The sequence below is a fragment of the Saccoglossus kowalevskii genome, chromosome 3 (assembly GCF_978046115.1).
Source record: "Saccoglossus kowalevskii chromosome 3, keSacKowa6.1, whole genome shotgun sequence".
Taxonomy (NCBI): Eukaryota; Metazoa; Hemichordata; class Enteropneusta; family Harrimaniidae; genus Saccoglossus; species Saccoglossus kowalevskii.
The window spans coordinates 17,872,763-17,899,480 of NC_140643.1; the positions used below are offsets into that span (position 1 = coordinate 17,872,763).

Sequence of the window (26,718 nt, forward strand, 5' to 3'; positions counted from 1 at the left end):
AGGATAATGTCTGGTATGTCTGGTATAACGTTTTTTATTTGTACTTATACTTCTTACTGACAATTCATCATGGAATACTGATAGTGTGAATTCCAAATTAAATTTAGTCATTGCAGTCAAATATAAATATACCTATTGTATTATTAGAACTTGAGTGAGTAATATTAGTTTTATAAAGACATAACTCATTCAAAAACTGAACACAAAACGTGTTACACCTGAACAAAGTGTTGTGATGTTACCCGCCGCTCTCGCTACTACATATATCAAATTAACAGTACTCGCAGTTAAGCTCTATATACTTTATTTCTTCAGAATTGTTTCATTAGTTACACATTTACTGATTCCAAGAATAGACGGATATCATCCTCATTTCTCTCAGACCAGAGTATATTCGTTTCAACTCGCTTAACAGCTTCGTTGAAATCGTTGGCTGCTTCGGCTGGCATATCGCTGTGAAGATTCCCGAAGGCGTTCAACTAAAATGAGGCGAAATATACATGATAGTCATGTTATTAACTATGATAATACTTTAATCTCGTGGTCTCGCCAATGAGCGATGCATACATTATAATTACAACGTATTTTGTATATACTGCAAATACAACTTTTTTGCAATAATAATACAACTAAATACAATTGCGCAGTATATAGATGATATAATGGAGGCAGTAACAAATCACGAACGATCATACAATATCAAATTCATTAAACTCATGTTGTAATTTTATAGTCGTAATTTATTCAAGGCAGTATGGCGCGTCTAATTTGCATAACACGTTGCCGTTTATGAACAACCATTACGTTGGTTCAGTTACCCTAATACGATTAAGAAATAACGTGTTTTAAAACTGTAATTGTGAGATGCATGAACTTAAATGGCTTCAAATCAGAGAATACAAAGAAGCAAATGTCAGTCATCTTAAAACTAATAACATACACACATCTGTACTGTTATTGATTTATCTAAAAAAAGTAATGGTTTGAATAATGAACCAAAACCAAAACGCTCTATGATGCTTGTAATACGCGTCTGCGTTGGAATACAATTTAGAATCTGTGTGAAAGAGATGCCGTTCCTGACATTAACATGATTTGGAATTCAATATCTTAACACGATTATATTCGGCATTTGTTTGTATGTCGAATAATTTAGTGTTTATATTGTATTCTTGTGAATTTAAACAATCGATTTTTAAAGTTTTTTTTTTTTTCAAAATTAGACCACAGAACCCGAACGCAGTCCGTCGGTGTTCAGTCAGAATCGCAGCGATAAAAAACACGCGTTCTAGCGATCGGATTGGATTTTTTAAAAACATTGACATCAAAAGTCCCGCCGTTACTTGTCGACCCAGAGAACGGTGGTTTGTTACCGTATGGTACCGTTGTGTTTGAGCCGGGCCCAGTGTTGCATGTAGGATTAAACAATATATTTTAATTCACTGACGTAAAATTATTTCGGACATTACCTCAAGCAAGTCTTTGTCTGTATTCATTTTATCAGCAAATTCCCATACTATATCGTATGCACTATCCCCATATCTGAAATTGATAACAAATAACAATATTTCCTTTATTTTAACAACTTTTCGATTTCAAGATTAGATCCATCATCACAGGATATTTAATGTTTGTCCTGTTTCAAATCTACATATCGCTTTTTTATTCTGCAAATTCTATTTTATCTTACCTAACATGAACACATACATAAGTAAGAAATTAATGCATTTACATATATTCTGCATTATAAATTCACCTAATGTGCACATATTTTGTGATATGTGTAAATCGGTCTGTACATATAATCTTGACATCGATTCACTGAGAGTCATTTGTTTTACAAACACAATGTACGATGAATGACATAAGCAACCTGGTTATGCAGATTAACATTGGCTGACCTTATTGATCTCCGTAATTACGACAATTCAAATTAATATAAGTCAGTCATTATCTTAACTGATCTTCCAAATTGCACGTATTCTGATGGCATTTGACTATACACAATTCATACCTGTTTTTCACCTCCAATTACTAATTGATACAATTGTTTGCTGTTTCCTCACACCCGGGAGCATATGCTTGTTGTTGTTTTTTTAAATGATCTTTTCGCATTTTCCTCACTCAAAATAGACATACACAAACCATACAATAAACTGCCTCCCTATTACAGTTATCGGTCTAGCAAACTAGACAAACAATCGTGTTCTGTCTGCTTTGTTTCTCTCTTGTGTTCATTTATCTCTGTATTTGACAGACAGACATGCAGACAGACAGACATACATACATACATACATACATACATACATACATACAGACAGACAGACAGACAGACAGACAGACAGACAGACAGACAGACAGACAGACAGACAGACAGACAGACAGACAGACAGACAGACAGACAGACAGACAGACGGACGGACGGACGGACGGACGGACGGACGGACGGATGGACGTGTATATTTTCAAACAATTAACTTACATTGTGTTCAGGGCTACAAAGTTTTCAACTGTAAAACTCCAAGCAAGGCTAAATCCCAACGCTGAGTTATCTCTTACAAATCCAATAGTAAGTTCTGCGCTAAACTCGTCCCCTTCTAGAGCCTCCTCCATGTACCTGTTGTATACAAATGTCATTCTAACAACGCAGTCATAAAAGCCTCTTAACGCCTTATCCACCTAAGCACTTTTAGCTTTCAAATGATTTCAATACGACACGTAAACGACGCAAATGGTACATATCGTCATTACGGCGCTACCACTACTTCATTCAAATTAAACTGAAATCATACACATACCCTATTAACAGCCATTCTAATTGCGTGCAACCCATGGCGGATCGTAAACGAATACGTTCTTGTAGATCTGTTTTCTGTCGATTATAAGCAAAATTCCACTCGGTTTCACCACCATGACGAATGGCTGTACAGTAGACGTTTCTGCGCATATTTTCGTGTATCCTGCAAATATGCAAATTATAATACTTCAATGCACAGGAGATCGTCGCAGCTTTCGTGACACTGTGTAGCGCGTAACGATTATTAACCTAAATTCTAGTGAAACAAAGTAACTCAGAATGCAGGTTAGCTTCGTAATCGTTCTTTGAACAACAAACATAATTATTACAAAATATCACACAAATACTCGGAAACAATAATTATAATAACTTCTATTTATAAAAGATAATAAACCGGCATTAATATTAATTGGTCAATATGGCGGAAGTGGCAAATCAGCGGGGTATGTGCCATACTTAACTGATAACTGATACCACCGATGAGAAGTCAAGATTGTATGATGACATTACTGTACATTACTTTGTGTTGTACCACATACCTGGCAATTAAAAGTTGATTTCTTTGGAATTCACACTTGTTCATTCATAGTAACAAATAGAAAAAGAACTAAAATTTAAACTGACTTGTTGTTGTCTGGGTAAGCCATCCATTCAGAGTACTGGTACGTAGCATCGGCAACACAGTCGACGTGATTATAATCACATGCTATTCTCAGGGTATCTAAACGTCGATAACTTACAAACAACAAGAAGAAAAATAGTACGACTTTTAGTTCGAGTTAGTAAATAAAACTACGCATGAAACCATATGATAGAAAGTCCAAAACTTACTAGTCAATGTCGTCAGTCGGGTTCCAATACCATCCCAACGAGGCATAATTTGGGCTCACTAAATAACGAATGTATTGCTGAAAGGAAAAACCCAAAAAGGCAACGTTATAGAGAAATACGTTACACACCTTATATTGTCTGACACCAGGAACAATGTCGGGACAAGCCTATTGTATGAATACCAACTATCCAATGATGTCATCAAACTGTAATATGAACTTATGGTAACTGACCTGCAACAAGCCATACGTAGACGTTCGCCATAACATGTACTTTGTATAGTATTGTTCATCTTCGTAGGCTTGCCATGGTATATATTCAGTCTCGTTGTACAAATACTGAATTATTTCCATGGATACAACGTGATCTAGTTGTTGAGCTTGACCTAGGACTAGGGCATCATTTATAAGGTGTGCTCGATTTTTTACAGGGAGTGCCTGCATAAATAGGAAATTTTAATTAACATACCGAAAGCATATATGTCATTATTTAGCGAGTATTAAAACATATATGAGTAATAATAGAATATGGTACCTTATGATTAGTTAACAATTGTTGGGTCAGTTTTCTCCAATTCTCCAAGTCATAGTTAACCCGGATAAAAGCAGTTTGGTTGACATTAGCAATGTACCAATTAATATCATTAGCGCCAACCAATGTGAGCTCCGCTGAATTAGAGACGAAATCAGTTGCATTACTATGTATGTGAATTTTCCGATGTATTTCTCTTGGACACTGAATGATATTATTGCAGTTGTTTCTTCTCAGGCGTCAAAATTCAAACTGACTGTATCGTGGTCCCAAAAATATATTCCATGTTTGAGACTACACAATACGGCCGACATGTACTATCCAGGCGTCAACCGGGATATATTGAATATAATTATAGATGGCCATGGTTTCCTAAAAACTCGCACCTTAGCAACCTCGCCACGATTATTCAGACATGTTGTACGTTTCCATGGCATTACACCAGTTTTATCTCGTACTCACATGATGTTAAATGAAGCCATTCTATATTTGGATTGGTAAACAATTTTTCAGCTTCGTGGGTGAAAGTTAAAGGAATGTGCCATACATATCTGTGGCGATATAAAATGATATTAATTAATGACCTGATGATGGTCAAAAAAACATTATTCAATTGCATTTGTTTATACATCAAGTAGTCGACTGAGTTTTAAATTGACACATTGGTATTGTGTGTATGACAACAAAAATGTGCGAGAGTAGTAGAAATATCAACATACCAAACGATATCCAAATGTATAGTCTATACAAGTCCAAGAACACAAATGACTCGCAAACAACTCACACAAACACTTACCTGACAAGAACACCACAGTGCACAGTCAAATCAGTAAGAAAAAGAGCCAATAAACATTGTGGTATGCATGAAGTTACGCGTTTCAGAAAAGGTGAGCACATACTGCCCTGAATTATTTTTCAAGCAAGTTATTCAGAAATTGAACTTGAATGAACAAAATTTATCATTTACACGTTTAACTCGACTACTGCATTTTTGTGCAATCAGAACAGATCACACAAACAATCTAGTATTTCTTACCCCAGATTCCCATATTCTTCATCTTCCACCACGTCGTAGTGATCTAACAAGAAGTGTCCCTGGTCGGCTTGTACAGCAGTGGTCGATGTTCGAGTGAGGTTAACAACGGGGAATCCCATTTGTAAAGTCCATGGGTCCATAAGTTCTTTCATACTATATCCGAAAATATCTTTCATGTTTCCCCCCATATCAAGTTCTACTGTCTGTTAGTGGAAGGAATTAAATAGCGTAAAGAAACACACAGTTATGTTTTTGTTCCACGTTTCTCATTTGATAATTGAATATTAATTGAAATAATGCATTTGTTATCACCACTTTCTTGATTGCTTACCTCTGTTAAAACACCCCATAAATCATCAGATACGGCGTTGTCGTATGCAAATCGATTGAGATAATTACGGAAACCTTCAAACATCAGCTGTTCTCCTAGGAACCCACCCATCAACATGATTATGGATCCACCCTGTTAAAGTTATGTAATATTTACGAAAAAAATATCAAACGGCGGGAACATCAGTTTGTACATATACACACACTGGCAATAACAAGTGCGTGCATGGAACCGGTCAAAACTGAGTAGTATATTCGTCTCTGGGGGAGGGTTAGTGCTATTATGATACTAATTTCATTTAAAAGGAAATCTGATATACAGGAATAAGTTTAAAGAACCAACGACCAAATTAAAATGTGTTATACATCCGAAACGTTTTACTTGCAATCGTGCTAAAATAAAAATGGGCCTTGGAACTAGCATACATCGATTGTAGATACATCGAGCTGTGGTACAAATTCGCACCCGTATTTCGGAATTGTAAGTTTTGTCCGCGGCGGCAACTTCTGATGTGTGTAAACTCGTCTCAGTTGACTTACTTAAACAAAATACAGACATTGATAAGAGCCGTGAACCCGATTGAGTTTCGCCAGATCGATAGACATTTTTTTTGGGTTCACAAGCGAGCCATAGCAGACGACAATAATTTTTGTCTGGCGTCGTTAATGCTTAATTCAGGAAAATTTGTTTTTCTGATGCTTATTGTTTGAAGCATGGAGGGTCGCAATGTTCTTGGTTATGCACTATTTCCGTAATATTTTTTGCCGATTTCAGTTCACAGGAGGATTTAACCCTACTGTGCGTTATTCAAGTATGGAGGAAACAGGAAACCGTGGTATATCGTATATTTGACTTGAATAATTAGAAACACGTTCTCGACCAATCAGAACGACATATTCAGGCAGTTGAGATACTGGTATTAAATAATTATTTATCCCATATATATAATGGCAGTTCAGTGTAAAAAGTAGTATAATCATGTTTTATATTCCCATATTATGTAATAAAAATTCCAGCAATTTGATTTATTGAACTTATGACATAATGGCTGACTATCGCAAATTACGCCATTATCTCGAGATGTTTTTCGTTTTACACAATATTTCTTGAATTATGAATATTAAAAAGTATGTTTATTCAAATATTGTTGGTGATTTTAGATGTTGGCTAAAACGCGTGTGTGAAATAAATCCGCATTGATGTATTGATTTCAAATTCTTTTCAACCTCAAATTTCCGCGCACAAAAATGTGTTTTACCCGTGGCCAATAAAACGGTGACTGTTTGAATTGAACCCTAAATTAGTAATTATATTACCAGTTCATCTCCAAAATCGTGAATTTTGTGATTGCTCAAAAATTAGCTATATTTCTCAATTGCAACAGGGTAAACTGAGGGCAATCGGTGTAATGCACGGTTATAGGTTATGCAAATGAACGAGAACGCTATATGCAAATGAGCAAGAACGCGCTCCGGAAATATGATCACTGTGTGGGTTTTCAGCTTTCAGAAACTGCGAAATAGAAACATTCATGTCCCTACAATATCACATTTATTATACTCATTTAATAAATCTGATACAGTGAAGGGCATATAACTGTGGTCGTTATAAACGTTTCATAAGAATGCATTTTTAATAAATCTGATACAGTGAAGGGCATATAACTGTGGTCGTTATAAACGTTTCATAAGAATGCATTTTTATAAATTAAAATGGATGTTAGAATTAAAAGTGTCCAAGCTGGAAATTGCATTGTGAGATCATCATTTAATTAATATTAATGAACAGTTCAACATTATCCAATCAATCAACATTAACATTAACCCAACAAATAATCTTGTCTGTGTGTGCCTTAAAGCTGCTATGAAATGAACAAAGTTCAATTCATGGCAGTGTGTCGTCACGTGGTAACGACTCCACGCACATGAAAACATAATATATCCTACATGAAGACATAATAATAACCTATTTCAAAGAGGAAAAAATTATGCAAAATAGTTTACCCACCTTGGAATACGAGATAGTGTCAAACATTCCTAGTATTTCAATTTCACTTCCAACGTCCATTATCAGTGGGCGAGAATCACCTTGTTGGTCTTTCGAGAAAGCACTATATTGCACCTCCTTCTGGAAGAATTGTTCATACTGCCAAAAAAAGATAACAGCAATAACTATGTGGAAAATTCAGTTATATCGATAATAAACACTTATGTAACTTTTTCACGACAAACACTTACCATTTCAAACCCCGGTTCCACCCAGTCCGTGGCCAGATATTCGTAATATGTAGCGAAACCTTCATTGAGCCAGGTATGACTCCACCACTCCAATGTTACTAAATTACCAAACCACTGAAACCAATACAATTGATAAATTGAAAATTTATCATGTGTGAAACTTAAAAATTATACTTTACATATGTCGTATTTATTACCTGGTGTGCGAGTTCATGTGCAATAATCTGTGCAACGATTTTTCTCTGTGCTGGACTATCCTCCACTGGACTGTATAATAAATACGCTTCCTGGTAGAAGATCAGACCCCAGTTTTCCATCGCACCCGCAGAAAAGTCTGGTAACGCAGACATATCTACAAAGAATATAATTATGACAATAGTCTGCACATCGGCAATAGGATGCTATTGTAATATGCAATCTAAATCACCAGTCAATAATACAACACAATATACAGTGTTGTCAAGCTATGCCCCAAATTGGTACATTATTTGGACAGTGAAAGTATGGTATATATGAACTATCAGGTTATTCAGGTTTAATTCCCGCCATCTTACCCATCTTCTCGAGGGGGTATGCAATATTCCAAAGATCTTCAAAATTACTAAGTTCTATCATTCCTGCTTCCAATGCGTATTCCACCTTATAAAGGAAGGACGGCCGAGTCCATACCCGAAACTGTTACAAATACAAATAAACCAGAATGTGAATGCAAACTTTGGCGGTTGTTGTGTAATGTAGTACATTGCACGGTACACCACAATAGATCAGCAAATATGCTACCACCTTATTACAAAACGCCATATTACGTGACTCCATAATAACGCAACATCACACGGCTGAGTATACTTACAATATATTATGTGATAAATGCATAGTGTCACGTGACAATGTGTTCTATTTTATCAGATTGATTATATGCATATTGTACGATATCATCACATGTGCAAACAAAGATTCATAATATGAGTGACTTGGTTCAATTTATCACACCTGTGATGAAAGAAGTGATTACAGTACTACTGTCCTTTCGGACCACGTCACACAACATAAAATAATATCTCTTACCTTTATACCATTCCGTGTAGTACCTTCTACACATGCCCAGTCACCAACAGTGTAGGCGTTCAGATAAGTCGACATTTTGACGGTTGTAGCAAAGTAGGTAACACTCCACACTTCATCGGTGTTCGGATCATAGTAGGTGTCGTTTAAAATGGAATCCGTGTTGGACAGTGCCACGTATTCCGGTCTGTACACTAATGTGGTGTCGAATGTTGCTTTTAAAGCTGGCTCATCGAAGCAAGGAAAAACTCTGCGTGCTGCTGTTGCTTCTAACTGACTACCAACAAAAGTTCTACAAAAAGATGTACATCCGGGGAATATTTAGTTAACATGGATGAATATATGTAAACCAGTGTAGTTATTTGTATTTGTCCGATCTTTGGAGTTGAATAAGTCTTACATCATGGGTAGCGAATTTTGAAATTCTATTTATCCATGTATCCGATTCACAACTATTTCCTAAATGAAAAGTAACATTCCTTTGTTATTTGTATGTGCACGCCCTAGCCTTATTAGATGTTATGGCTTCCCGGGAGAATGACAATCGTTGCGTAACAGTCTCAAATTGCTGATAAAGTGTGTGATATGGTGAGGGATGATATCAATAATATTACATGGATATGTGATAAAATAAATTGCTAAGTAATCATGCACATAATGAAGTGATTATCTGTTAAGATATTTACGTGGGAATTGTATAACCTGTTATGATAAGATGTTCTTCGCGTTGGCTACATTAATAAATTCCAAATACTTGTACCTATGGCGACGAGTAGGGTGCCATTGATAGACACCATAGACGTTTTTTGACAACTTTTATCTTGCAATTTAAAAACGACACAAAGTGAACTGTATTTGAAAACAGACTAACATGTACAGCACACATTGTTGACTAGCTAAAAAAATATTATGAGATCTTACTTTTTACTTACAACTGACCGGAGAACATGCTTTGATTAATATATGTTCTATAATATAACGAATTTAATCTGACACTCACTTATTGCTGGCGTCTTCTACGTAATGACCATAGTATAAACCCCACAAATCTGGGTGATCAACAGTAGCTATATATTCCATATATAAACGATAATTGACCCCGGATTGCAGGGGAGCCATTGCGGTTATGATGTACAAATCCCATTCGTCGATCGTAGCGTTACCGGCAGTCTGAAGGAGTTTATCCACCTCGCCGCTGATGTCATAAAGTTCGTATTTTAAAATTGTCATATGCTTGTAATGAACTGTAATATTGCGAGTATCTTCAAGACAGTTAAAATAAATATCTACGTTACCGTCTAGATCCAGAAACTTGGCTCCGTCTTTTTCCGCTGTGAAGTATGGTTGAAGCCACACTCTGTAGTTATAGGGCGCTAGTGTTGTGGGAAGTCGCTCCCCGAAATCGTCATATTTGGCGGAAACCTTTTGGCTGACAACGGGCATTTTCTCCAGGGGCCGTGGTATCTCTGCTTTGACACCAGCGTGGTCACATCTAATTTGTGGGATGCAGTATAATAGCCACAATATAATTATTGTAGCTTGCATCATAGTACTGCGTGTTTTACCGTAATCGCCATCCATCGTTTGCCTCATCCCGTGTTTGCGTCTCCAATGGTAAATCCGCACAGCCGCATAGAAGTTTTACATGGAACTGAAACCGCGTGTTACACGTGGCACAAACATCCGTCGCTTTCTCAGTGAATTGGATGCACGTTACAACGCGTAAAAGCAATTCGATAAGAACTGTCGACCTTAGGATGGCGCCACAATTTGACACATTTTCTGGATTCCGTGGTGGACCTTAAATATTATTTCTATATCACAAACTCATGGTTTTCAATTCAAATAAATGCTAATTAATTCGTAATTCGATCAATTGATTCTAGTTGGGCTGAGCTTAGTACTATGACAACAGATTAGCAAATGAAAAGTTGATCCATGATTCCGTCCATTTTTAACGTAGTTTATTTCACATTTAGGCACAACAATAGTAAAATTACTAAAGCAGCGGCAACACCTAACTGATGCAGATACTTATAGTAATTTCATTTGCAAATTCAGTAAAATTGTATCCGGCACTTCATCGTGACACACAGCCTATCGATAGAAATATGCGTACACGGTATCATATTTCAAATTATTTCGTCATTTGGCGTTTAACATAGTACTCAGAAAAGAGAATGCTTGCATCCACTTGAAAAAAAAAATTACCCGGTGTCAATGAACCTGCATTTACTGCGTAACTGGCTGTTGTATTATGTTTTTTTATTAAATAAATCTTTGGTTTAACGCCATAAAAAAAACATCTTTTTTCTTTGTCCGACAATTCGGTAGGCGCTATATGAGAAAGATTGTCAGCGGCGCGACACGGTTCAAATTAAAACGGAACAGTATTGTAATGTAATGTCGGTGAACTTTCTCCATCGCTCAGGTACTTGAATACACTCGACGACGTCCACTCGGCGATCGCTTAATCAAAATACATGCACGTTGCCGACGTTGGCATATCTTGCGATTTGCTTGCCCCCTTCCGATTTTCTAGCCAACAGATGGGCGTGATAGACTGATAGTCCAGTCAATTTATGGTTTGACCCATCACAAATTGCAGCAGAAATAATTTTTTCACAATATATTCCGTGGAGGTGCCTATATTAACATACTAAAAGTTTAGGAAAATTTAGGCTTCCGAAATATATCTAATTTGCATATATTCAAATGGGGGTTTGGTGCATTTTTACAACATGGAAAATATAACAATTAAAACATATCTTTAAATTTAGATGACATTTTTTTAGATATTCAAGTTGCTGCGATATGGTTTGGTGTGTGTGAATGTATGTGATTGTGAAACATTTGATTGAATAACAACCATTTGCATAAATCCAATATGGCCGTCAAAATAGTGTCATTTAAATGTGCAACCTCGGGTGGACCCTCGGAGTCTGTTCCTCGTAATGAAACTGTCACTCTCTGTAAGACTGTCACTTCCGGGATCCAGAGTCCTGCATTTGGTATTGCTTTGGATCCCGCCGAGTGCTTGACGTAGGGGGAACGCACAGACGGTGTTGATGGACGGACCTTGGTCCCCCGCTTGATAGAGGCATAAGTCCAGGTAGGTAAATTTTATGCTCAACCTTTTTCCGCTGGACCAAGCGCTACCCGATTGAGTGGTGTTTGAGACCGGAGCCAGCAGAGTCTGGACTCAAATCATGCGCCCCGATCGGATCATTCCGTTCCTCCCCCGACTACGGTCACGGTACCACGATTTTTTGGGGTTTGGTGGGACGGGCAAAGGGGGTGGCTGCGTTCATAGAATATTTCGACCGGTTAGTCGCGGGGTGCTCCCCTTCAGGTTTTGCATGGTGGCTCCATACGTATTCACCAGAGTGTGGAAACAGGTGGTACTACTGCTGCACCGGTACACATCACATCGGTACACATCAACGTGTATCTAGATGGCTGGTTGCTACACAACCCAACAAGGGGTGGTTAATCAAATAGCAAGGCTAACACCAGATTGTCTAGACCAGTTGTGCTTCCTAGTAAATCGAGCAAGTCACAACCTCAGCCAACACAACAGTTGGTGCACCTGGCCAGAGAGTTTGACATGGAGGTGAGCTTGGTACGGTCGCCACAGGCACGTTGCCTAGCTGAATGCCTAGTCAGCGTTCCCTCTGTGTCCATCTGAGAACTAATGCGGATCAACGGAATGATGTCAGCGGTTCACAGGGTAGTTCCCCCAGGCCGCGTTTTACAGCCGCCCGTTACAGCGCACTTTTGTTGCAACACGGCTATGACTCTGGAAACGGATGCCTCCCTAAGCCTTTAGGATTCTGATTCTTGATTCTCTATAATTTTGAAACATGCTGTTGAGCGCGCTTCATTAGATTATTAGATTGGTATTTGTCTCGTATTCCATGGTGAAGACTAATGCACGAATGAATGTAGAGCGACCTATTTAAATAGTTCGGGACATATCATGATAAATTCAGAAACACACCTTTCAACGTATTAAATATCAATAATTATTAATTTCTTCAATTAGATATTTTTGTGATCTATGTTCCATATTTAGAAATACAGCACCAATGCAATCAAAAACGTAATGATATTTGATATAGAGCAATAAAAATAAAAAACGAAAATTAAAAACCAAAAAAAACATTTTAACAAGCAACCCGTACAGGTACCACAGCTACAACAGAACAAAAACAAGTCTATCCGAGTATGTGTCCGATCGTTGCTTAAATTAAACTTGAATCATTGTATAGGAGAGACTTGCCTAAACTGTGGTTTCTTCGTTTTCCTGACATGCATAACAATAGTAATAATAATAGATTTTCGAAGTTGACCGGTCGTATTTCTACAGAGGATTTGTTTTGTCATTGCCTGTTATAGCTCAACGCCTGTATATAACTTATACGAAAGAATCGATAGTACAGGCAGACCTGGCTTCTGTGTCATCTACGTGTCCTCAAAACTCATCCTCAGCTGCTTTTGATGCACCCATGACATAAATAGTTGCATCTATCGTTTACTAAATTCAAAGTCAAAGGCTTCGGGCTTTAAAGAGCGGTGGTCGTCGCGCAGCGCATGTGCGACATTTGTGTTGATAAACATTGATTTTCCCACAATTCAATGCGCTCTTCTAATGGAAATCACAAGTATGAGGTTTGACCTGGGCGCGATTTGCATTGATTACCGCCGTCGACTTCTTCGTTACCTTCCAATCGCCAACAAAATTCCCTGATTTAAGCTTAGTAACCTCTCAGTTTGTACTCTATATTTATATCACGTGGGTTCTACAGATGAGTTTTCCTGTTGTGACTTTGACGAGAACAGCGACCAATTTAGTTACGGCTGAACAAGAGCAATTCCAACTTGACCCTAATGATGAACCTCAAGAAGATCCAGAGTTACCACAGCTATGGTAAATACGATATGAATTACTTGTATCTTGTAGGGTAGTGTACTGTGGATTGTTGATTGTTTTGTTTTTGCGAATTGTTTTGTCAAGTGCTATCAGTCGTTTGTTTTGTGTTTTGGGAAATTTCATTTTTTATTGTGACTTTTGATATACGATTGGGTATGTAGTATATACGTATATAGTTATATGTCGAATTTGGTGGATATCCACTTCAACGCAATAACAGCATTACAATAGGAACAAATTTCGCTCCCTTCATTTATGTATTCTGTGAAAAGTGTCGAAATATCTACAGGTCATTAGATAAACGCTCACAGGAACAAAACATCTGCAACAAAAATGAATGTACCTTCCATCAAACATCCTCGGTTTAGTGATTAAAATAGATACACTTGAAATTAATCCACGCCTTATGTTTCATAGAAATGCAGCTTTAATTTGAGTTTAAATATAGATTATTTTAATTTCGCCATTGCTTATCGTCCACACATCCAAAACAATACCACGTTGTCGTTCCTGTAGCTTTAGTGGGTAAACAAGTTCTAGCTATGGTAGAGCACGCAGTACATATTCAGGGATGCTTAAAAAACATCGTTTTCTTTCGTCCAAACTATTAACTAGCCTCAACAATTTTTTTTTTGGGTAAATACAATGCGTTTACGGTTCAATAATATAAAATGCATAAATTTATTTTCATCACTGGCCACTTCAAGCTGACATTTTTGGGTTAATTAGAATGCTTGAGTGGGTAGCGCGTCAGCCTTCGGTGGCTAGGCGCTACGTCATGTGCGCCAATTCGAGTGCTGCGAGTTCTGTTGCATTTTGTTAAATGAAAGTTCACTTGTCTGTAATACTTTAACTTGAGTGATCGATTGTAATTTAAAAGTTTACTTTTGTTTCACCAAACAAATATGTATGGCACATTCTTTTAACGTACACACATGAAGCGGAATTGAATTTTCTCATGCCATTGAGAACATGGTTACATAAAACCGGAGGTAGGCTGATATAATCGGTGTTTTCCTTTGCTAATGAATACTTTATGTTAGTGTGATGCAGCTAGCATGTTGTGAATTTTCCAAAATCAAAGTACCAGTTCGTAACATTTCACACATTTGCAAACACATTAGACGAAACTTATATTACCGGCACCAAAAACTATTATAAACGAGAAAAAACAACTAATGAGGAAAGTAGTGCATGCACGACTACGTGGACGGCGCAGAACTCTTCGTCGTCACTGATTGGCTGTCTTCATGACCTCAGCATATTGGGAACTCGCATGCGCAGACTGACCAGTACTTTCCCGCCCACAGAATTCCAGGCCGATTCACAAGTCTATTACCTGTAGGTTGTTCAATGTCCCGGCATCTATTCTAACAATTAGTAGTTTCATCAAGGAGAAGATATTCAGGGAAATCACTGTAATCATTTGTATGCGATACTTATGTTTTGTTGACAGGCACTATTAACATAGAGGGCGCAACTAATGTAAATTGGTATATTGCAAATATCAACCAAACCACGTTTATACGAGTCAATTATGACACCGATAACTGGAGGAAACTGATAAAACAGCTGCTGAACGACCACGAGGTGGGTTCGTCTACAGTGACATCGTGATTTTTAGACGATCAATAATATACTCAACAATTCGTAGTAACAATGATAAATGCTGCAGCAACTGGGTAATGATACGTGTCCTCTGATTTAGAAAAGACAGGTGGCATGTTTTGTCGGTCTTCCTGCCAAAAAAATGTAACATACATATGCATCGTACATGCAGTGTACGATATTTACAATATGTTCTACGCTTTTGTTGGCAATGGCGTTTTGGGTGTAGCTGTCATCGAATAATCATATAGAGTCGTATTAGTTTTTTTGAAATATTGCCCTTTGAATCTAAACTCGTTCCTGTAGACTCCTACATGATGATGTTTTATTACGTATTTAAATTTGTCTGTTTCACGCTGCTGACGTCATGAGAATGTGTGATTTGCACAACTAATTTATGATTACATGCGCCCGCTCTTGTCTGCGTTTAACAATTACAGTAATTTGCGTCGACAGGTTTTTCCAGTTAGGAATCGCGTACACCTCATCGACGATGCATTTTATCTCGGTGAGGCGCTGTACCTAGATCACGTGATTGCCTTGGAAGCTATGGAATATCTTGACAAAGAATCCGAATACAGTCCATGGCAGGCGTTTGTTAAGGGTCATTGGTATACAATGTATATGATCTGCAGAACGTCTATGTACGGTTTATTTGAGGTAAGTGCCGTACAACAGAGACATTATATACTGTTGTATCAACGTTGGAAAATAATTATTGTCAATACCTTTTTACATTACTTACCTGCAGAAATATGTTCGGCATTTAGTGACACCAAACTACAACAGTTTAGGGTGGGATTTTGACTCTTTTACAAAAGAAATTGACTAGTGAGTATCGTTATTTATAATTACAATGACCAGTATTAAACACACTAATATACAGTTAAAATGTGTAATATAATAATCCTAAATGAAGTAACACACACTCAGTGACTTTCAGTGTATTGCTTTCATTATGTTTCTGCGCAACAGCTATCGTATTCTAGAAACCCTACAGACAGCATGTGCCTTCAGTCTAGCGGACTGCATAAGTGAGGCAACTGTACAGTACCAAGATTGGATGAAAAAACCCGATGATAACAAGTAAGCTGCTGTCTTCATATCAGTGCGAAACTGTTGAAATAATTATGATTCATTGGAGCTCTGTAGAATAGATGGCGCTAGATTATACTTCATAGCAAGAAACATGTAATTTTAACTTCATGATATTTTTTGGATTATGACATTATAATCGTTGTAAAAACAAGTACTCGTATACTCACTCAACAGAATCGAAGAGAATATGAGAAGTACCGTCTACTGTACATCAATTCGATATGGCGGTGACGCGGAATTGTTATTTTCATACAAGAGACAGATGAATGACACCGAAGAACGAAGTCGTCTCCAATCTGCGTTGGCCTGCAGCAGGCAACCATGGACGCTAAATATGTAAATATAACACATTATATACTAAGTACTTGAAATGGTCACATGCACGTTATATCACCACGTTGTTACATACGCTCGTTTTGACTTCCAGGTACATGGAGAAAGCAATGTACGATGAATCACTGAGTGTCACCTCTACCATAGGATATGTTCGAGACAATTCTGGGCTTGGTTTTGATTTAGCATGGGATTTCACGATGAAATATTTCGACTTCCTACATAAGACGTAAGTTGTAGCACGTTATTGTACCACCAATGTAGCAAATTACTTGTATTGCCACAAGGGAACCAAATAATAAAGGTTTAAAGATTGCCTCCCGTGACAGTAGTCTGGTCCGGATTCCTAACAACGACAAAGATACAGCAGAATATCATATCAGTTTTGACAACATATGAGCTATGGAAAAGGATGACGAAAGCTCATACCATTTCTAGTATAATTTTACTAAACCAATAACACTTTCGAATACACAGTACGTTTTCACTAATCCACTGTCAGCTTTACATATGCCCTGCTCAGTTTGTCTTCACTAATCCGGTATCAGCCTCACACATATACCCGGCCCAGTGTGTCTTCACTAGTTCAATATCAGCCTCACATATAACCTGCCCAGTGTGTCTTTACTAGTCCAGTATCAGCCTCGTATATAACCTGCCCAGTGTATCTTCACTAGTCCAGTATCAGCCTCACATATACCCAACTCAGTGTGTCTTCACTAGTCCAATATCAGCCTCACATATACCCAACTCAGTGTGTCTTCACTAGTCCAGTATCAGCCTCACATATACCCAACTCAGTGTGTCTTCACTAGTCCAGTATCAGCCTCAATATACCCAACTGTGTGTGTCTTCACTAGTCCAGTATCAGCCTCAAATATAACCTGCCCACTGTGTCTTCAATAGTCCAGTATCAGCCTCACATATACCCAACTCAGTGTGTCTTCAATAGTCCAGTATCAGCCTCACATATACCCAACTCAGTGTGTCTTCACTAGTCCAGTATCAGCCTCACATATAACATGCCCACTGTGTCTTCACTAGTCCAGTATCAGCCTCACATATACCCAACTCAGTGTGTCTTCACTAGTCCAGTATCAGGCTCACATATACCCAACTGTGTGTGTCTTCACTAGTCCAGTATCAGCCTCGTATATAACCTGCCCACTGTGTCTTCAATAGTCCAGTATCAGCCTCACATATACCCAACTCAGTGTGTCTTCACTAGTCCAGTATCAGCATCACATATACCCAAGTCAGTGTGTCTTCACTAGTCCAGTATCAGCCTCACATATACCCTACTCAGTGTGTCTTCACTAGTCCAGTATCAGCCTCACATATACCCAATTCAGTGTGCCTTCACTAGTGCAGTATGAGCCTCACATATACCCAACTCAGTGTGTCTTCACTAGTCCAGTATCAGCCTCACATATAACCTGACCAGTGTGTCTTCACTAGTCCAGTATCAGCCTCACATATAACCTGACCAGTGTGTCTTTACTAGTCCAGTATCAGCCTCGTATATAACCTGCACAGTGTATCTTCACTAGTCCAGTATCAGCCTCACATATACCCAACTCAGTGTGTCTTCACTAGTCCAGTATCAGCCTCACATATACCCAACTGTGTGTGTCTTCACTAGTCCAGTATCAGCCTCACATATAACCTGCCCACTGTGTCTTCAATAGTCCAGTATCAGCCTCACATATACCCAACTCAGTGTGTCTTCACTAGTCCAGTATCAGCATCACATATACCCAACTCAGTGTGTCTTCACTAGTCCAGTATCAGCCTCACATATACCCTACTCAGTGTGTCTTCACTAGTCCAGTATCAGCCTCACTTATACCCAATTCAGTGTGCCTTCACTAGTCCAGTATGAGCCTCATATATACCCAACTCAGTGTGTCTTCAGTAGTCCAGTATCAGCCTCACATATAACCTGACCAGTGTGTCTTCACTAGTCCAGTATCAGCCTCACATATACCCAACTCAGTGTGTCTTCACTAGTCCAGTATCAGCCTCACATATACCCAACTCAGTGTGTCTTCACTAGTTCAGTATCAGCCTCACATATACCCAACTCAGTGTGTCTTCACTAGTCCAGTATCAGCCTCACATATACCCAACTCAGTGTGTCTTCACTAGTCCAGTATCAGCCTCACATATACCCAACTCAGTGTGTCTTCACTAGTCCAGTATCAGCCTCACATATACCCAACTCAGTGTGTCTTCACTAGTCCAGTATCAGCCTCACATATAACATGCCCACTGTGTCTTCACTAGTCCAGTATCAGCCTCACATATACCCAACTCAGTGTGTCTTCACTAGTCCAGTATCAGCCTCACATATAACCTGACCAGTGTGTCTTCACTAGTCCAGTATCAGCCTCACATATAACCTGCCCACTGTGTCTTCAATAGTCCAGTATCAGCCTCACATATACCCAACTCAGTGTGTCTTCACTAGTCCAGTATCAGCATCACATATACCCAACTCAGTGTGTCTTCACTAGTCCAGTATCAGCCTCACATATACCCTACTCAGTGTGTCTTCACTAGTCCAGTATCAGCCTCACATATACCCAATTCAGTGTGCCTTCACTAGTCCAGTATGAGTCTCACATATACCCAACTCAGTGTGTCTTCACTAGTCCAGTATCAGCCTCACATATAACCTGACCAGTGTGTCTTCACTAGTCCAGTATCAGCCTCACATATACCCGACTCAGTGTGTCTTCACTAGTCCAGTATCAGTCTCACATATACCCAACTCAGTGTGTTTTCACTAGTCCAGTATCAGCGTCACATATACCCAACTCAGTGTGTCTTCACTAGTCCAGTATCAGCCTCACATATAACCTGACCAGTGTGTCTTCACTAGTCCAGTATCAGCCTCACATATACCCAACTCAGTGTGTCTTCACCAGTCCAGTATCAGCCTCACATATACCCAACTCAGTGTGTCTTCACTAGTCCAGTATCAGCCTCACATATACCCAACTCAGTGTGTCTTCACTAGTCCAGTATCAGCCTCACATATACCCAACTCAGTGTGTCTTCACTAGTCCAGTATCAGCCTCATATATACCCTACTCACTGTGTCTTCACTAGTCCAGTATCAGCCTCACATATACCCAATTCAGTGTGCCTTCACTAGTGCAGTATAAGCCTCACATATACCCAACTCAGTGTGTCTTCAGTAGTCCAGTATCAGCCTCACATATAACCTGACCAGTGTGTCTTCACTAGTCCAGTATCAGCCTCACATATACCCAACTCAGTGTGTCTTCACTAGTCCAGTATCAGCCTCACATATACCCAACTCAGTGTGTCTTCACTAGTCCAGTATCAGCCTCACATATACCCAACTCAGTGTGTCTTCACTAGTCCAGTATCAGCCTCACATATACCCAACTCAGTGTGTTTTCACTAGTCCAGTATCAGCCTCACATATACCCAACTCAGTGTGTCTTCACTAGTCCAGTATCAGCCTCACATATACCCAACTCAGTGTGTTTTCACTAGTCCAGTATCAGCCTCACATATACCCAACTCAGTGTGTCTTCACTAGTCCAGTATCAGCCTCACATATACCCAACTCAGTGTGTCTTCACTAGTCCAGTATCAGCCTCACATATACCCAACTCAGTGTGTCTTCACTAGTCCAGTATCAGCCTCACATATAACATGCCCACTGTGTCTTCACTAGTCCAGTATCAGCCTCACATATAACATGCCCACTGTGTCTTCACCAGTCCAGTATCAGCCTCACATATACCCAACTCAGTGTCTTCACTAGTCCAGTATCATCCTCACATATACCCAACTGTGTGTGTCTTCACTAGTCCAGTATCAGACTCACATATAACCTGCCCACTGTGTCTTCAATAGTCCAGTATCAGCCTCACATATACCCAACTCAGTGTGTCTTCACTAGTCCAGTATCAGCATCACATATACCCAACTCAGTGTGTCTTCACTAGTCCAGTATCAGCCTCACATATGCCCTACTCAGTGTGTCTTCACTAGTCCAGTATCAGCCTCACATATACCCAACTCAGTGTGTTTTCACTAGTCCAGTATCAGCGTCACATATACCCAACTCAGTGTGTCTTCACTAGTCCAGTATCAGCCTCACATATAACCTGACCAGTGTGTCTTCACTAGTCCAGTATCAGCCTCACATATACCCAACTCAGTGTGTCTTCACTAGTCCAGTATCAGCCTCACATATACCCAACTCAGTGTGTCTTCACTAGTCCAGTATCAGCCTCACATATACCCAACTCAGTGTGTCTTCACTAGTCCAGTATCAGCCTCACATATACCCAACTCAGTGTGTCTTCACTAGTCCAGTATCAGCCTCACATATAACAGGCCCACTGTGTCTTCAATAGTCCAGTATCAGCCTCACATATACCCAACTCAGTGTGTTTTCACTAGTCCAGTATCAGCGTCACATATACCCAACTCAGTGTGTCTTCACTAGTCCAGTATCAGCCTCACATATAACCTGACCAGTGTGTCTTCACTAGTCCAGTATCAGCCTCACATATACCCAACTCAGTGTGTCTTCACTAGTCCAGTATCAGCCTCACATATACCCAACTCAGTGTGTCTTCACTAGTCCAGTATCAGCCTCACATATACCCAACTCAGTGTGTCTTCACTAGTCCAGTATCAGCCTCACATATACCCAACTCAGTGTGTCTTCACTAGTCCAGTATCAGCCTCACATATAACAGGCCCACTGTGTCTTCAATAGTCCAGTATCAGCCTCACATATACCCAAATCAGTGTGTCTTCACTAGTCCAGTATCAGCATCACATATACCCAACTCAGTGTGTCTTCACTAGTCCAGTATCAGCCTCACATATACCCAACTCAGTGTGACTTCACTAGTCCAGTATCAGCCTCACATATACCCAACTGTGTGTGTCTTCACTAGTCCAGTATCAGTCTCACATATACCCAACTCAGTGTGTCTTCACTAGTCCAGTATCAGCCTCACATATAACCAATTCAGTGTGTCTTCACTAGTCCAGTATCAGCCTCACATATACCCAACTGTGTGTGTCTTCACTAGTCCAGTATCAGCCTCACATATACCCAACTCAGTGTGTCTTCACTAGTCCAGTATCAGCCTCACATATACCCAACTCAGTGTGTTTTCACTAGTCCAGTATCAGCGTCACATATACCCAACTCAGTGTGTCTTCACTAGTCCAGTATCAGCCTCACATATACCCAACTCAGTGTGTTTTCACTAGTCCAGTATCAGCCTCACATATACCCAACTCAGTGTGTCTTCACTAGTCCAGTATCAGCCTCACATATACCCAACTCAGTGTGTCTTCACTAGTCCAGTATCAGCCTCACATATACCCAACTCAGTGTGTCTTCACTAGTCCAGTATCAGCCTCACATATAACATGCCCACTGTGTCTTCACTAGTCCAGTATCAGCCTCACATATACCCAACTCAGTGTGTCTTCACTAGTCCAGTATCAGCCTCACATATACCCAACTGTGTGTGTCTTCACTAGTCCAGTATCAGCCTCACATATACCCAACTCAGTGTGTCTTCACTAGTCCAGTATCAGCCTCACATATACCCAACTGTGTGTGTCTTCACTAGTCCAGTATCAGCCTCACATATACCCAACTGTGTGTGTCTTCACTAGTCCAGTATCAGCCTCACATATACCCAACTCAGTGTGTCTTCACTAGTCCAGTATCAGCCTCACATATAACCTGCCCACTGTGTCTTCAATAGTCCAGTATCAGCCTCACATATACCCAACTCAGTGTGTCTTCGCTAGTCCAGTATCAGCATCACATATACCCAACTCAGTGTGTCTTCACTAGTCCAGTATCAGCCTCACATATGCCCTACTCAGTGTGTCTTCACTAGTCCAGTATCAGCCTCACATATACCCAATTCAGTGTGCCTTCACTAGTCCAGTATGAGCCTCACATATACCCAACTCAGTGTGTCTTCACTAGTCCAGTATCAGCCTCACATATAACCTGACCAGTGTGTCTTCACTAGTCCAGTATCAGCCTCACATATACCCAACTCAGTGTGTCTTCACTAGTCCAGTATCAGCCTCACATATACCCAACTCAGTGTGTCTTCACTAGTCCAGTATCAGCCTCACATATACCCAACTCAGTGTGTCTTCACTAGTCCAGTATCAGCCTCACATATACCCAACTCAGTGTGTCTTCACTAGTCCAGTATCAGCCTCACATATAACAGGCCCACTGTGTCTTCAATAGTCCAGTATCAGCCTCACATATACCCAAATCAGTGTGTCTTCACTAGTCCAGTATCAGCATCACATATACCCAACTCAGTGTGTCTTCACTAGTCCAGTATCAGCCTCACATATACCCAACTCAGTGTGACTTCACTAGTCCAGTATCAGCCTCACATATACCCAACTGTGTGTGTCTTCACTAGTCCAGTATCAGCCTCACATATACCCAACTCAGTGTGTCTTCACTAGTCCAGTATCAGCCTCACATATAACCAATTCAGTGTGTCTTCACTAGTCCAGTATCAGCCTCACATATACCCAACTCAGTGTGTCTTCACTAGTCCAGTATCAGCCCCACATATACCCAACTCAGTGTGTCCTCACTAGTCCAGTATAAACCTCACATATAACCTGACCAGTGTGTCTTCACTAGTCCAGTATAAGCCTCACATATAACCTGACCAGTGTGTCATCACTAGTCCAATATCAGCCTCACATGTAACCTGTCCAGAAACTGTGGGAGAAGACATATTGCAATGCAGCTTGACCAACGGCCATGATCCATATACATCTTTCTTCTAGTCAGCAAATTTGTGTAGCAACTCTGTTCAAACTCAATATTTGTATAATATAATTTGTCTTTTTATTTAGTGCAGTAATGGTTTTTACAAATGACGCAATTACAAAATGTGATACGTAACTAATCTAAGTGTTATTGAAAGCGAGGGACAATGCCCGAGAGACTGTTAGAGGCCGCTACGCCATCACTCGCCATTGTAGAGAAATTTTACTGCAGCGTATCAGTAGCGTATCAAGGTGATTGATAGGTAGAATGACGTCATGAAATCGCTAATAAATCGCTAGTCACGCAGATGCTTTATGATGGTGCCGTTTCGCTGGCATGGAAGACATTAGGATACGAAAATATTCGTGACTTCATATGTTGGTGTAATGCTGCTAAACTGGATAAACCATATTAGTTCTAAGAAAAAAGACATTAAGCCAGAAGGATGGTCGACACTCTAAGTGTTACTAACAATGAGAACAGGGAGCGTAGAGATATCCAAATAAGAAACGAAAGATTGCAGTTTCCTGGTGTGATCTTACGTTGGGAATTGCCTTCGTCTCCTTTGCAACATCGATATTATGGTTATGATCACCATCCCTAGGGCGGGCAAAAAATCGCGATATTGCCCTCACATACATGTGTTATTATTTAACTAACTCCTGTTTTTCCTCGGAACATTAATCGGAAATCGTCATAGAGGGTCATATTGTGGGTTCGAACCCTTTCCTTGAGCAACTTTTACTCGTCTCATCGTGAACTCCAGACGCTGCACTTTGACCAAAGCTTACACAGTCTTAGCCATTCGTGTATGGCATTACTTAACTTTGGCAAAATTTTAAAATCGCTTCTGTAAAGATCCTGTGAATTGTTACCTTAAATCCCTAGATTATAAATATTACAGTCTCAAATTACCTAACGAAATCGTGTCCGTTTATTCATTATATATATTGTTAATACATTTATCGACAGTAATACTGGTTAAACCGAATAAAAAATATCTTGTTCGTGTGAGTGCTCATATAACTATTAAATTATCAGGTATTAACATTTCAAACACGTTGAAAAACGAACTACTCAGTGATGTTGAATGTCTACCATGTCCTAACAGCAAAATGCGTTGACGTGATTGATTCAATCATCGTTCACTTATTGCCGGAAGCGATAGAGAGGCAGACAATATACTTTTAATTACACTTCGCATGGATTTATCAAGACTTTTCTCTTCCCGCAAAAAGCAGCAGCACGACGCTTTGTGCTTTTAGAACATACGGGCAGGTACGGGCGATTTGGGTTGAAAACAGTAAACGATGCTCACTCAACTTACTTCTATGCCACTACGTTCGAAAACGGTGGTGTTGACTCTAAGTGTCTAAGAAGTGTCCAAAAAATAAAAGGAAAATAAATTGTTCTGACTAAATATAAGTCGCATAAAATTGATGTACACTCTATAACTTGTGAGATTGACATTGAAGTTGACTATATCGCCACATTTCAGTATCGACCTTTTGAACATGTCCGAATGGTTGCCATGGAGAGGCCATGTCATAACACAGTCTGGCTGCGTGCAGTTCACGTGAATTGAACATATGGCTAACTGACATGCAGACGACAACCTCGATCGTCTTTTTCTTTCATGTCACCATTAAGCTCCTGCCAAGCTTTCATCACTGCACAGACCATGTTCCACTAACGGTATGTAATTTCGCTTCAATCACGACCAAGACTGTTTCCATCGATTTGTTTCTTCAGTTTACCGGTCGTGGTTGATGGGGGTCAATCTATGGTTGTGCTGTATTGAGAATGGTTGAATTTATATAGTGAATTTTCAACTACTATATGAAAGGGATGATTTATACCCGTGATGTTTTTACTTCGTCAGTAGTAGTCATTGGTGCCACTTATTTTTAGAATGGTTGCTAATAGTAAATACTCACAAGCTTTTGATTTTGGTTTTATTGTCACTTCTAGAAATGATATATGTCTGCCGATAATTTGTTGTTGTACTAATACAAAATATTGTCTTAAATTTACTGTAATGATATGACATATAAAATATAGTTATTACATTATGAGATGGGGAATGAATGGTATGTAAAATATTAAAAAAAGTATGGCCGAACTGTAGTTACTTTTTTTCCACAGATATGCGTCGGGTTGGTTTTCTATAAATGAAATATAATACATTCCGTGTTTATGATGCAGGTAATTCAAGTAGGCAATAGTCTGTTTGCTATAGAAGTATTGTACAACGTTTTAAAAATAATAAACCCATAATTATTAAACGTATTATCTCGAAGTTTTATATTACTCTGAAATTGGATTATTAATATTGTGCAAGTATGCCTAGACAGTGATATAAAGTGTATTCAATATTTACTAAATGCATTTTATATGTTTTTGTCCGAAAGTTTCTTGCACACAATAGAATATAGTAAATACGGTCTCAGTGCTGACGAGACTCCAAGCAAACGGCTATTATACACAACATTTTGTGAGCATTGAATCTTGACGCGGTCAATATTATATGACTTTATTTATACGAAGACAAACTAATACATGCGCATCCGAGGACTGAATAAAGTAATTAAAAAGTGTTGTATTATTTCCTTGAAGTTGCAATGTTTGCAGCCAAATTAGAACTTGACCATAATGATTTTGTATTTTACTTTTTTAAAAAATCTCAATCAAATGTTATCCACATTGATCAATTGATTTATTGGCAAATATATTTTCACACACTTTGAATATTACCCATTTGAGATAACACATTTAAAATAAATATTTCCCGCAATAATAGAGAACTGTCAAATATTCTCCTTACTGTTCTGTTCATCAATGTCATTGTCCCACAGATCACACTTCATGTGATTATTTAAATTCCGGTAATCTGAATACTAGTAGTCAGAAATTATTCCAGCAGTATCGTTTATTTTTTTACACTTCTGATCCCCTGAGCTTCTGGCTTTTGACTTCTGAGCGTCTGAAAATTCAACTGTACCGTTCGAAAAGCAACATATGGCTGGTGATATATATTTCTAGTAAACACTCGCTCCATCATTGAGACCGTCGGGTGCGATAAAGTAGGT

The 26,718-nt window shown here is 39.1% G+C and overlaps 2 protein-coding genes across 2 annotated transcripts; one reads left to right on the plus strand and one right to left on the minus strand.

The window, feature by feature from the left end:
• Positions 1-287: 287 nt before the first annotated feature.
• LOC100372682 (aminopeptidase Ey-like) lies at positions 288-10,406 on the minus strand. Its single transcript, XM_006820916.2, has 17 exons — positions 9,826-10,406; positions 8,829-9,117; positions 8,318-8,438; positions 7,961-8,115; positions 7,764-7,877; positions 7,534-7,671; positions 5,527-5,658; positions 5,196-5,398; positions 4,622-4,710; positions 4,163-4,296; positions 3,862-4,065; positions 3,629-3,705; positions 3,422-3,532; positions 2,799-2,960; positions 2,483-2,617; positions 1,470-1,542; positions 288-479 (listed from the first exon to the last, which is right to left on the minus strand). Exons 1-17 carry the CDS (start codon positions 10,404-10,406, stop codon positions 330-332), a joined length of 2,868 nt encoding a protein of 955 aa, XP_006820979.1. The 3' UTR covers positions 288-329.
• Positions 10,407-11,712: 1,306 nt separating this feature from the next.
• Positions 11,713-23,822, plus strand: LOC146747526 (aminopeptidase N-like). The gene is made up of 8 exons (XM_085497329.1): positions 11,713-11,797; positions 15,215-15,348; positions 15,823-16,026; positions 16,118-16,197; positions 16,342-16,452; positions 16,639-16,800; positions 16,892-17,026; positions 23,716-23,822. Exons 1-8 carry the CDS (start codon positions 11,713-11,715, stop codon positions 23,762-23,764), a joined length of 960 nt encoding a protein of 319 aa, XP_085353455.1. The 3' UTR covers positions 23,765-23,822.
• Positions 23,823-26,718: the final 2,896 nt, after the last annotated feature.

Bases quoted from the DNA above. Each gene is read 5' to 3' on its own strand.
- LOC146747526 (XM_085497329.1), top strand. From the start codon at position 11,713: ATGGCCGTCAAAATAGTGTCATTTAAATGTGCAACCTCGGGTGGACCC. The intron at 11,798-15,214 runs GTAAGACTGTCA...TTTTGTTGACAG, and splicing joins TAATGAAACTGTCACTCTCT to GCACTATTAACATAGAGGGC. The intron at 16,027-16,117 runs GTAAGTGCCGTA...ACTTACCTGCAG, and splicing joins CTATGTACGGTTTATTTGAG to AAATATGTTCGGCATTTAGT.
- LOC100372682 (XM_006820916.2), bottom strand. From the start codon at position 10,406: ATGGATGGCGATTACGGTAAAACACGCAGTACTATGATGCAAGCTACA. The intron at 3,533-3,628 runs GTAAGTTTTGGA...GTTGTTTGTAAG, and splicing joins CCGACTGACGACATTGACTA to TTATCGACGTTTAGATACCC. The intron at 480-1,469 runs GTAATGTCCGAA...GCCTCATTTTAG, and splicing joins CAGACAAAGACTTGCTTGAG to TTGAACGCCTTCGGGAATCT.